The sequence below is a fragment of the Bombina bombina genome, chromosome 4 (assembly GCF_027579735.1).
Source record: "Bombina bombina isolate aBomBom1 chromosome 4, aBomBom1.pri, whole genome shotgun sequence".
Taxonomy (NCBI): Eukaryota; Metazoa; Chordata; class Amphibia; order Anura; family Bombinatoridae; genus Bombina; species Bombina bombina.
Window position 1 is genome coordinate 1,098,119,490 of NC_069502.1, and position 13,417 is coordinate 1,098,132,906.

The following is a 13,417-nucleotide window of genomic DNA, read 5'->3' on the forward strand; positions in this document are numbered from 1 at the left end:
TGAAGAGCATTGGCATGGGAAATATTGTTTTTTTCATGTTGGGTTAGCGCACATGAGAATATAGAATTGGGTTCGCGCACATGAGAATATAGAATTGGGTTCGCACGAGAGTGGGGATTTTACACTTTTTTTCCCCAATGACTTTGATGGGGGAATACGTGAACGCACACACATTTTGCATTTTAATGTCGGGTTAGCGAGAGCGAAAACAGTTTACTTTCAACTCATAATACAAGCGCATCCCAACTTGCGCATAAAGCTTTCTTCTGTTCAGGTGTTCTGTTCTGTTACTTAGGATATTCTGTTTTTAGTTTTAATCATTGCATTTGTATACATTTCTAGTTACCCAGTTATTTTTTTGATATATGGAAAAAGTACTCAGGCAAGCAACCGATGAGTTCATTGTATTCAAAGTAGCTGAAGAAACACTTTCTCAATTGGGCTGAACTCTCTCTCTGTCTCTCCCACCCCCGTTGGGAGACTGACTTATACCACTGCCTCCTGTTTACATAATTTTTCTTTAGCCAAAACTCAAGTATTGACATTTTCACTATATGCAGTAGTTTCAGCAGGCAAAAGCAGCAATTTAAAATGACAAAACAAAGATAATGGAACTATTTGTAAACAATTTAATACACTTCAACAGGTAAACTTGATCGTTGAAAATTTATCACATATTAAAGGTGAGAACATTTTACAGTTTAATGACCTTTTAACCCAAATCTAGTAGCATATTATTTACAACTAATAATCAAATAATTATCCAATGTTCATGTTTAGCAATGCAATTAAATTGGATTTATATTATAAATTGCATCAATTCAACAGTGTATTGTTAATACATATACAGTGTGTAAAATGAATTACTACTTTATCTCTGTTTTAATATATCTTAGTAGTTAATTCATATGGACAATTGGCTCATAAATTGCTCTCTGCACAAGCATGTGTTAAATAAACATATGAGCGTGACTGCAAAAACCGAAAACGAAAATTAATTTTATCTTCAAACATGTTACAAAAGAAATGTCCACTGGACCCAATTAAATGGATTCTTTCTATAGACATTTATTTGGCTGTGCCTAGTTCTAAAGGGCTTAGGGACCTATTCACATTTAAAAATACAATTTCCTGTGTGACTTTAGATCTAACTTGGGAACATTTTCTACTTCTGGCCAATTTAAAAAATACTTTTACAACATAAAACATTTTCTTTAGCTACTTATTATCGAGAGACTCTGATTGCCATGCTGTAAAAAGAAATCTGACCACATTCTCTTTCTATTTCAGTTGTTTTACCAAGTTGAAGGAGATATGTGCCTGAAGATAATTGAGAATGGAATACATAAGGATATTCACATCAAAGAAGGGGAGGTACTGTATGCTCTGAATGTTCCTTTATATAACAGTAGCTGGTATTATAATGCACATTACACTATCTCCTGTCTTGTCACTGATTCTGAAAAATGTGGTTCAGAATCCAGATAAGTAAACCTATTGACCTATATGAAACAATATTCATTTCCAATGATATTTTGCATCTACACTTTGGGGAAAAAAATATTACACACTATTTATAAAGGATATGCATACATATGTTTAAAAGAACTTTCAAATATGCTTTCATTATTAATTTTACCCCCTTTTCTTTTAATTGAGTTCTAAATATGAGAAGTTTTCTCATTCTCAGAATTGGAAATGCACATTGATCTATATATTTCCTTAACTGGGTTTAGCAGACAACAACTGGAAAACAATGCAGGGAGGGACAGTCAAATAAAAAATAAAGTTTCATGTTTCAAATAGGGCATGCAATTTTTTTTTTTCATTTTTATTATATTTCAACATGTTTATACATTTTTAAGCAGTTTTCAGGAAACAGAGAAGGTTACATAAACAATGAAAAAAAACAACCAAACAACCGTGAGGATTCAATAATTCTAACAATCCTTCATCTCTAGAGTTTCCTATTGAATTATATTATTTCTATAATTCCTTAAACAAAAAACAATAACAAAGGAGAGGGGAAGGGGAAAAAGAAAAAAAAAAAAAAATTTAACAGGGAAAAACGGCACTATTTCCCTTATATACTTTATGCGTACAGTCAACAAATCAAACCAATCTATTGTTTATGCTTTTTATAACCAATAATACTCCTAAATTACCTTCAAGTTAATTAAGAATTAGTATGCTCAAGATAATTTTTCTTAGTTGATCAACCTCAGTTCAATTTTATATTATTATTATTGCAGTCCAGACTCATATCTGTTACTTCTCAATACTTCCACCAAGAGAGGGAGAGAGGGAAAAAAAAAAAAAAGGGGGGAGAAAAAAAAAGAGGGGGAGAGGGGGGAAAGGGAAAGGGAATTTCCACATTCGTCCCCCCCCCCCCCCAAAACCTTTGATTCCTATCCATTTACCATAACCCCAGTTGTACTAGCTCTGTGTTTTGGAAGGGAAATACAATATAGTCTATCTCTGTGGCCGGGAGGGATTTAATAAATGGTGCCCATTTACTAAAAAAAATTCTGATGTCAGAATCATTATTAATATCCGTGTCACGTTGTTCTAATATGCATTGTTTTTTGAGGAAATTTTTTATTTCCACCACACTAGGGATTTCTCTCGTCTTCCATTTTTTAAATATTAAGTACCTAGCTGCCATTATAGATACACTTATTATTTTTTCATTTGATTGTTGTTCTATCTGATTATAACAGCAAAATATAATTAAGCTTGCCGATATCTCCAGAGGGGAGATCCTGAGAGTAGTATTGATCCAGAATTCTAGTTTTCGCCAAAATTGCCTAATCAGGGGACAGTTAACTATCATATGTAAGAGATCTGCCGCAATTAAGGAGCACTTAGGACATTTAAAAAAATTCATGTTCTGGAGCTTATAGCCTTTTTCCGGAGTATAGTGAAATTTATGTAATAACTTAAGATGAGCCTCTCTCCATGTTGCTGAAAGAGTAGCCATTGCCACTTTAGGGCATGCAATTTTAAACAACTTTTCAATTTACTTTTATCACCAATTTTGCTTTATTCTCTTGGTATTTTTAGTTGAAAGCTAAGCTAGGAAGGCTCATATGATAATTTCTAAGCACTTGAAGGTCGCCTCTTATCACATGCTTTTTTATTTGCTTTTCACAACAGGGGAGAGCTAGTTCATGTGAGCCATATAGATAACATTGTGACCACGCCCATGGATTGTGGCAAACACTGCACTAATTGGCGAAAATGAAAGTCAATAGATAATAAATAAAAAGTCATGTGATCAGGGGGCTGTCAGAAGATGCTTAGATACAAGTTAATCACAGAGGTAAAAAGTATATTAATATAACAGTGTTGGTTATGCAAAACCGGGGAATGGGTAATAAAGGGATTATCTATATTTTTAAACAACAAAAATTCTAGTGTTGACTGTTCCTTTAATTCTAACATAATGACTGTGGCTAACCTTGTATTTCCCAGAAACAAACCCAGATTGGCTTCTTCAAATAAGACAAATGGTGGGTGGAACTTGGCTATTAAAAATAAGTTACAATAAGAAAAAATAAATACTGGCACTGTGACTATAACTAAGTAGAAAAAGACTGTGTAGAATACCCAACAGTCTGGTGCTATACTCCTGCATCAAATGTATATAATTAAAGAAGAAAGAAAATAGAATCCATCCAAACTATAAGGGTAATAAAATGTTTCTGTTATTCATCAATTATTAAGACTGAAGAAGAATAAGTGTGATTCACCCCCCCTGTTTCCTGGCTGATAACTGCACACCTCGGCATCAGATGACACTATTCCAAACTAATGAAACTTTAAAAAATACATCTGTGTGTTATTCTCAGACTTATCTTTTTTAATGCATCATTCTAGCAAGCATTTATTTAGTGTTTAATGTTCCTTTAAGCTATAGTGTTTTTGTGGTCAAAAACTACATTTACCATCAGTAGGTTGCATTTTGATGTGTGTTCTTCTTTCTCTTTTTTCAAGATTATGAATAAAATAATGTTGTATAATTTTTTGCACCACTAGAGTATGAATGACTAAATCATCAGTCTTTACTTGGGTGTATCCCAACTTCTGCTTAAGGTTGATAAAAATATTTTTACTGTGATCCTTCCCTTATATTATAAAGGGTTCTGGTGGTAAAGGCACTAATTACCAATTTCAATTATCAAAAAATAATTACAAAATTAAAAAAAGTTCTTGGTATACCCACACTGAAACAGTTGAAAAATTATATATACATACATACATACATACATATACAGTATTGTGCAAAAGGCCACGATTAGATTTGTTGTTTTAGCAAAGTTTTAATGACATCCATATTTATTTTTCTGTCTCATATAGCATACAAACAGAAAATACAGGAAATATGTACACAAAATATAAAAAAAACACTTAAGAACAAAATGGCTTCTTCAGGTAAAATTCAGTATTTAGTGTAACCTGGCACTAAGCACATCTTGAACTCTTTTGGGGAGACTGTCCTGAAGTTTTCTGAAATAATCTTCTGGTATATTATACCAGGCTTCTTTCAGCACTTCCCAGAATCCTTCTTTAGATTTAGGTTGTCTTATATTTCTCTGTCCAGGTGATCCCATACTGCCTGTACAATATTCAAGTGTGGACTTTGGGGAGGCCTGTCTATGACTGTCAGCTGTTTTTCTCTCCAAATATGATTTAACTGCATTAGCAGTGTGCTTGGTATCGTTATCATGCTGGAAACTAAAACCAGTCACAATCAGGTGCTTTCCAAAAGGAATGGCATGATGAATTAAAACCTGTCTGTACTTTTCAGCATTCTTGATCCCATCACTTTGGACAATATCGCCAACACCACTGGCAGAAATGCAGCCCCAAATAGGGACAGACCCTTCACCATGTTTCACTGAAGGCTGCAAACACTCATTATTCCATCTCTCCCCAATTCTTCTTCTCACATATTGTCACTTCAGGACTCCACAGCTTGGGTATTTGTTACCAGGAGTAATGGCTCATGGACTCTCACCACCTTATGAAAGAAAATATTGATGCTTACCTGAGAAATTAATTTCTTTCATGGTGGTGACTCCAAAAGACCCGCCCATTTTAATTTGTTTACTTATTTTTTTTCAAGTTTGCACCTCAATTTCCCTGATTTGTCCTTTTTTTACATTTCTACTTCTCCTTCTTGTCTATACGGCAAACGGGAATACCAGAGAGGTGGTAGATTTGGGAATATTTGCCTCCTTCTAGTGGCCAGGAGTTGAATCACAGGAGTAATGGCTCATGGACTCTTTCCACCATGAAATAAATTAATTTATCAGGTAAGCATACATTTTGTTATTAATATGCTGCAGTGTTGCAAAGGTGTAATACATATAATGGAGCAAACTTCTGTTTGAGTTCTATCTTTCAAAATACTCCAGAGGCCTTTCCCATAACTCTATTAGGATACTAACACCAAGAAATAATATATTGGTAGACACAATTTGCACTGCAGTTAGAATCTGTATAGCCCGTCATTGAAAAAGGAAATGATTAAATTTCTCCCTATTAATAAGAAAAATGAAGTATATTTTCCAAATGAGAAGCTTATTGGCTGAATTATTAGTTAGTAAGGGATCATTTCTAGACACTAGAGAGCCTTGGACAATGTATGTTGAAGCAAAAAAAGGATTGATAAGATACAATAGATAGTGATGGACTGGAGAACACCACATTCCATTTTATGATCATAGGGCTCCATGTACTAAGAGGCGGGCGGACAGCTTCTTAACTCGCGAAGCTGTCCGCCCGCCTCCGCTACACACGGGCAGCGGATCTATTGATCCGCTTGCCCGTATGTATCATTACACACTCAGCGGAGTGTGTAATGCCTGCCCCTTCAGTCACGCGACCAATCACGCGACTGAAGGAGCTGTCAATCACCAAGAGCGAGCGAGCTCTCAGTGATTTTGCTTCGCCACCTAAGAGGTGGCGTAGGGTGTAGGAAGCAGCGGTCTAATGACTGCTGCTTCTTACATTGCGGGAAGCAGGCTCGCATATGCGAACCTGCCCCGCAAAGGCTCCGGAGCAGCTTTTGCTGCTTCGTACATGGAGTCCTTAGACATTGGACACTCTTATTTGGATAGCATAGTGTTCACTCCAATTTGAGCAGGGGGTGATTGTCATCCGTTTCCTTCGTGTTTTTTTTTTGTTTGTTTTGTTTTGTTTTTTGCTTTTTTCTTCCTTGGATTAGTTTAACCTAATTTTCATTTGCCTCATTTTTACTTAGCTCTATTCAATTTATGGCTAATGTGATTATTGACTATTATTACTTATTGTGATGACACCTAAGGTGACTCATCTTATCTTGTCGTTGTCTTTCTATGCAATTTTTCTTTGGAAACGTAAAAAAATATATATATTAAAAATCATATATTTTATACATCATATAAATATGTTTGAGACACTTATCAGAACATTTACCCACTTAGCTCTTAACAACCCCTGAAAAATTGAGTCATTATCTTGAAATAATAATAAAAAAAAGGAAAGGAATCATTTATAATTGTTATGAATGGATTGTCCTTTCCATGCCTCCCTTTAAAAGAAAGCTACTGTCTAACATCAGTAAAATAAAAAATATAATAAAAAAGTTCACATTTATAAAATGTAATACACATTTCAAGGGAATTAGTTATGTTTTATTAATAACACTATATATGTACAAGGCTATACAAAGCCACATGTCGATGTCACAAAGAGATGAAAGTAAATCCAATAGGGAATACAATTTCCATTTTTTTCCTGTAGTAGATAAAAAGTAAAGAAATATTAGATTTCCACTGAATGCTAGTTATATTACAGGCTCTGTAAGGGCTTGCTGCATCCAGTTTCTCTGTGTTAAGTAAGTTTCTCTATTTAAATATAGAGCTAGATAACTAAGGGGCTTTTTAAATTGTTTGCTTTATTAGGTGTGCAAAGCTTTACATTTATATTTTACTGTTTTTATCTTAGCTTGCACTTTAACTAATTCCTCTTTGTTTGTTTTTTTATTGTTTTTTTCTACCTTGTGTGTGTAATTAGGGGAGGTATTAGTTTCACCTGTATGGGCCTACTATATAAATTTAGCTCATTAAAGGGACAGTCTACACCAGAATTTTTATTTTTTTAAAAGATATATAATCCCTTTATTACCCATTCCCCAGTTTTGCATAACCAACACAGTTATAATAATATACTTTTAACCTCTGTGATTATCTTGTATCTAAGCCTCTGCAAACTGCCCCTTTATTTCAGTTCTTTTGACAGACTTGCTGTGCCTGCTACCAGATAACTTCACCTGCACGAGCAGTGTTATCTATATGAAATACGTGAACTAACACCCTCTAGTGGTGAAAAACTGTTAAAATGTATTCTGAAAAGAAGTGGGCTTCAAGGTCTAAGAAATTAGCATATGAACCTCCTAGGTTAAGCTTTCAACTAAGAATACCAAGAGAACAAAGCAAAATTGGTGATAAAAGTAAATTTGAAAATTGTTTAAAATTACATGCTGTATCTGAATCATGAAAGTTTATTTTGGCCTAGACTGTCGCTTTAACTCTGTGAGGGCTTGCTGCATTCAGTTTCTCTGTGTTTAGTAAGTGTCTCTGTTTTCTGAATATATATGATTATCTCTTAGGCCATTTATCTATATTTATAATGCCTTGTCCATATCTTGTGCATATATGTATATAGTTAATAATTCAATGGCTGCCTTGTATGTAAATAATGGACAGAGAAAAGAAAATATTTTAACTTGGTATTATCTTATAAGTAATTTTATGTATATCCACTAGGTGGTGGTATATTATGTTAGGTGAATAGATGTTTAGCAAAGGGTTAATTATTGGTGTATAGTGATTGGCTGTTGTATCTTTTAAAAGCTACCGCAGGTGTATCATGAAGTCTTGCATGATTAAGGGCGTGTGCCCAAAAGTCGCACATTTATCTGTCTGTATGCTTTTATAAACAGTTGCATAATTTATAGTGCTGTGGACTTTGCACTTTTATGGTTTACCTGTTGGGAGCCCTGGCTGTGGCTCAAGTCCAACATGCACTACCCAGGAGGTGCTAAGCTTCATATTCATTTATCTGTTAAAAGGGATATGAAACCCAAAATAATCTTTTGTAATTCAGACAGAGCATACCATTTATAAAAGTTTTCAATTTATTTCTATTATCAAATTCGCTTAGTTCCCATTACATTCCTTGTTGAAGAGATACCTAGGTAGACATCTGGAGCACTACATGGCAGGAAATAGTGCTGCCATCTAGGGCTCTTGCAAATGGATAAAAAAAAAATCAAAACTGCTGCCATATAGTGCTCAAGAAATGGGCTGGCTCCTAAGCATAAGCCACAGCTTTTCAATAAAAGATACCAAGAAAACAAATTTAAATTGTTAATAGAAGTAGATTAGAAATTTGTTTAAAACTGCATGCTCTATCTGAATCATTAAAGAAAGATGTTGGGTTTCATATCCTTTTAAGTATAGTGTTAGATAACTAAGGGAGATTTTAAATTGTTTGCTGCAGAAGGTGTGCAAAGATATAAATTTAGCTTGGTTTTTAACTAATTCCTCTTTCTTTGCTTGTTTTGCTTTATTTTCTTTCTATCTTCCTGTGGGTGTGTAAATAGGGAAGGGATTAGTGTCCTGAGTTTGGGCCTACTCAATAAATTTAGCTGATTAACTCTGTGAGCCTTACTCTGTGAGGGTTTGTTGCATTCAGTTTCTCTAAATTACGTATGTTTCTCTGTTTAAGTATAGAGTTAGATAACTAATCGCTAGATTACAAGTTTTGTGTTATGAGGGGTGCGGTGCTAGCTTGCACATTATTGTCACCGCTCACTTCCCTACAGCGCTGGTATTACAGGTTTATAAAAACCCGGCGGTATCAGGCAAGAAGTGAGCGTAGAGCAAAATTGAGCTCCATACCGCACTCCAATACCAGTGCTGCTGAAAGCCACGGTGAGCTGGTTTTACGTGCTCGTGCACGATTTCCCCATAGACATCAATGGGGAGAGCCAGCTGAAAAAAAGCCCAACACCTGCAATAAAGCTGCGTAAAGCTCCGTAACACAGCCCCATTGATTCCTATGGGTAAACTAAATTTATGTTTACACCTAACACCCTAACATGAACCCCGAGTCTAAACACCCCTAATCTTACACTTATTAACCTCTAATCTTCCGCCCCCAACATCGCCGACACCTACTTTATACTAATTAAACCCTAATCTGCCGCTCCAGACATTGCCGCCACTATAATAAACATAATACCCCTAAACCGCCGCACTCCCGCATTGCAAACACTAGTTAAATATTAACCCCTAATCTGCTGTCCCTAACATCGCCGCCACCTACATACATTTATTAACCCCTAATCTGCCGCCGCCACTATACTAAATTTATTAACCCCTAAGTCTAACCCTAACAACCCCTAACTTAAATATAATTAAAATAGATTTAAATAAAAATTACTATCATTAACTAAATAATTCCTATTTAAAACTAAATACTTACCTGTAAAATAAACCCTAAGATAGCTACAATATAACTAATAGTTACATTGTATCTATCTTAAGTTTTATTTTTATTTCACAGGCAAAATTGTATTTATTTTAACTAGGTAGAATAGTTACCAAATAGTTATTAACTATTTGCTAACTACCTTGCTAAAATAAATACAAATTTACCTGTAAAATAAAACTTAACCAGTCTTACAATAACACCTAACCTTACACTACAATTAGATAAATACCTAAATTAAATAAAATTACCTAAATTACAAAACCCCCCCACTAAATTACACAAAATAAAAGACATTATCAGATATTTAAACTAATTATACCTAATCTAATAGCCCTATCAAAATAAAATAACCCCCCAAAATAAAAAAAACCCTACCCTAAACTAAACTACTAATAGCCCTTAAAAGGGCCTTTTGTCAGGCATTGCCCCAAAGAAATCAGCTTTTACCTGTAAAAAAAAATACAAACACCCCCCAACAATAAAACCCACCACCCACACCACCAACCCCCCAAATAAAATCCTAACTAAAAAAACCTAAGCTCCCCATTGCCCTGAAAAGGGCATTTGGATGGGCATTGCCCTTAAAGGGCATTTAGCTCTTTTTCAATTGCCCAAACCCTAATCTAAAAATAAAACCCACCCAATAAATCCTTAAAAAAAACCTAACACTAACCCCCGAAGATCCACTTACAGTTTTGAAGACTGGACATCCATCCTAAATGAAGCCGTGAGAAGTCTTCATCCAGCCGGCAGAAGTGGTCCACCAGACGTGCATAAGTCTTCATCCAGACGGCATCTTCTATCTTCATCCATCCGGAGTGGAGTAGCTCCATCTTCAAGACATCCGGCGCGGAGCATCCTCTTCAATCGAATTCTTCTTCCAGAATGAAGGTTCCTTTAAGTGACGTCATCCAAGATGACGTCCCTTGAATTCCGAATGGCTGATAGAATTCTATCAGCCAATCAGAATTAAAGGTGAAAAAATCCTATTGGCTGATCCAATCAGCCAATAGGATTGAGCTTGCATTCTATTGGCTGATTGGAACAGCCAATAGAATGCAAGCTCAATCCTATTGGCTGATTGGATCAGCCAATAGGATTGAAGCTCAATCCCATTGGCTGATTGCATCAACCAATAGGATTTTTTCACCTTTAATTCCAATTGGCTGATAGAATTCTATCAGCCAATCGGAATTCAAGGGACGCCATCTTGGATGACATCACTTAAAGGAACCTTCATTCTAGAAGAAAACTTCAATTGAAGAGGATGCTCCGCACCGGATGTCTTGAAGATGGAGCCGCTCCGCGCCGGATGGATGAAGACTTCTGCCCGTCTGGAGGAACACTTCTGCCGGCTTGGGTGAAGACTTCTCCCGGCTTCGTTGAGGACTTCTTGCCGCTTAGATGAAGACTTCTCCCGGCTTCGTTTAGGATGGATGTCCAGTCTTCAAAACTGTAAGTGGATCTTCGGGGGTTAGTGTTAGTTTTTTTAAGGGTTTATTGGGTGTGTTTTATTTTTAGATTAGGGTTTGGGCAATTGAAAAAGAGCTAAATACCCTTTTAAGGGGGCTTATTTTATTTTGCTAGGGCTATTAGATTAGGTGTAATTAGTTTAAATATCTGATAATGTCTTTTTTTATTTTGTGTAATTTAGTGTGTGTTTTTGTAATTTAGGTAATTTTATTTAATTTAGGTAATTAATTTAATTGTAGTGTAAGGTTAGGTGTTAGTGTAAGACAGGATAGGTTTTATTTTACAGGTACATTTGTATTTATTTTAGCTAGGTAGTTAGTAAATAGTTAATAATTATTTAGTAACTATTCTACCTAGTGAAAATAAATACAAACTTACCTGTAAAATAAAAATAAACCGTAAGATAGCTACAATGTAACTATTAGTTATATTGTAGCTATCTTAGGGTTTATTTTACAGGTAAGTATTTAGTTTTAAATAAGATTTATTTAGGTAATGATATTAATTTTTATTTAGATTCATTTTAATTATATTTAGGTTAGGGGGTGTTAGGGTTTGACTTGGTTTAGGGGTTAAAAACTTTAGTATAGTAGCGGCGACATTGGGGGCGGCAGATTAGGGGTTAATAACTGTAATGTAGGTTGTGCCGATATTAGGGACAGCAGATTAGGGGTTAATAATATTTAACTAGTGTTTGCGAGGAGGGAGTGCGGCGGTTTAGGGGTTAATATGTTATAGTGGCGGTGATGTCGGGAGCGGCAGATTAGGGGTTAATAATTTTATTTTAGTGTTTGCGATGCGGGAGGGCCTCGGTTTTGGGGTTAATAGGTAGTTTATGGGTGTTAGTGTACTTTTTAACGGTTTGTAGCGTAAAACTCATAACTATTGACTTTAGATTGCGTTACGAATCTTGCAGTATAGGCTGTACCGCTCACTTTTTGGCTTCCCAGAAAAAGCTTATAATATCGGCGCTATGGAAGTCCCATTGAAAAAAGACTTTATGCAAATTGCGTAAGTTAATTTGCGTTACGACCAAAAAAGTGTGCGGTACAGCTTTTTTGACGAGACTCGTAATAGCAGTGCTAGTGAAAAAGCAGCGTTATAACCCATAACGCTGCTTTTTCACTCCTAACGCAAAACTCGTAATCTAGCCGATTGGGAGTTAAAACAAATAAGGTATTGGAGTAACCAAGGGTGACTATAAATCTTTTATATTTTTAAGATACACCTTTTAAATAAGAATTTGTGATAATCTCAGTGTACAGCTTGCCATATGTTTGCATCACTGGAGCAGTCAAATCATATGTCTGTGGCAAGTTGGAATACATAGTCTCTTTTGAAACTCGTATTAGAGTTCTAGAGGAACTAGTTATTGTGAAAGCTCAAGAAGCACTAAACTTTAACCCTGTGTGCTATTTAAAAGATCAGTCTCACTACTAATCTAAGAGTAGAGTGTGAAAAAAGTTGGAATAAACAGTGCTAACAAATACTAATGGCTAGATTTAGAGTTATGCGTTAGCCGTCAAAAGCAGCATTAAGGGGTCCTAAAGCTGCTTTTGGCCGCCCGCTGGTATTTAGAGTCAGCCAGGAAAGGGTCTAACGCTCACTTCCTCACCGCGACTCCAGGCTACTGCAGATCCTCTTACACCAATTGCGTATCCTATCTTTTCAATGGGATCTGCCTAACGCCGGTATTTGGAGTCTTGGAAGAAGTGAGCGGTAGACCCTCTACCGACAAGACTCCAGCCGCAAAAAAAAGTCAGTAGTTAAGAGCTTTATGGGCTAACGCCGGAATATAAAGCTCCTAACTACTGTGCTATAAAGTACACTAACACCCATAAACTACCTATGTACCCCTAAACCGAGCCCCCCCCCCACATTGCCACCACTCTAATAACAAATTTTAACCCCCTATTCTGCCAACCGGACACCGCCGCCACCTACATTATAGCTATGAACCCTTAATCTGCTGCCCCTAACATCACCCACCCCTATATTATATTTATTAACCCCTAATGTGCCCTCCCCCCAACGTCGCCGCTACTTAACTACAATTATTAACCCCTAATCTGCCGACCGGACCTCGCCGCTACTATAATAAAATTATTAACCCCTAAACCTAACTCTAACCCTAACACCCCCCTAACATAAATATAATTTAAATTAAACAAAATAATATTCCTAAAATTAAATAAAATAATCCTATTTCAAACTAAATACTTACCTAGAAAATAAACCCTAATATAGCTACAATATAATTAATAATTACATTGTAGCTATTTTAGGATTTATATTAATTTTACAGGCAACTTTCTATTTATTTTAACTAGGTACAATAACTATTAAATAGTTAATAACTATTTAATAGCTACCTAGTTAAAATAAGTAAAAAATTACC

The 13,417-nt window shown here is 35.6% G+C and overlaps 1 protein-coding gene across 1 annotated transcript in view; it reads left to right on the forward strand.

Annotated features, from left to right (window-relative positions):
* HAAO (3-hydroxyanthranilate 3,4-dioxygenase) overlaps positions 1–13,417 on the forward strand; it is a 288,957-nt gene that overhangs the window by 152,193 nt on the left and 123,347 nt on the right. The window contains exon 3 of the mRNA XM_053712312.1: positions 1,291–1,374. Within this exon, the coding sequence (XP_053568287.1) occupies positions 1,291–1,374 (84 nt within the window). The remainder of the gene's footprint in view (positions 1–1,290; positions 1,375–13,417) is intronic.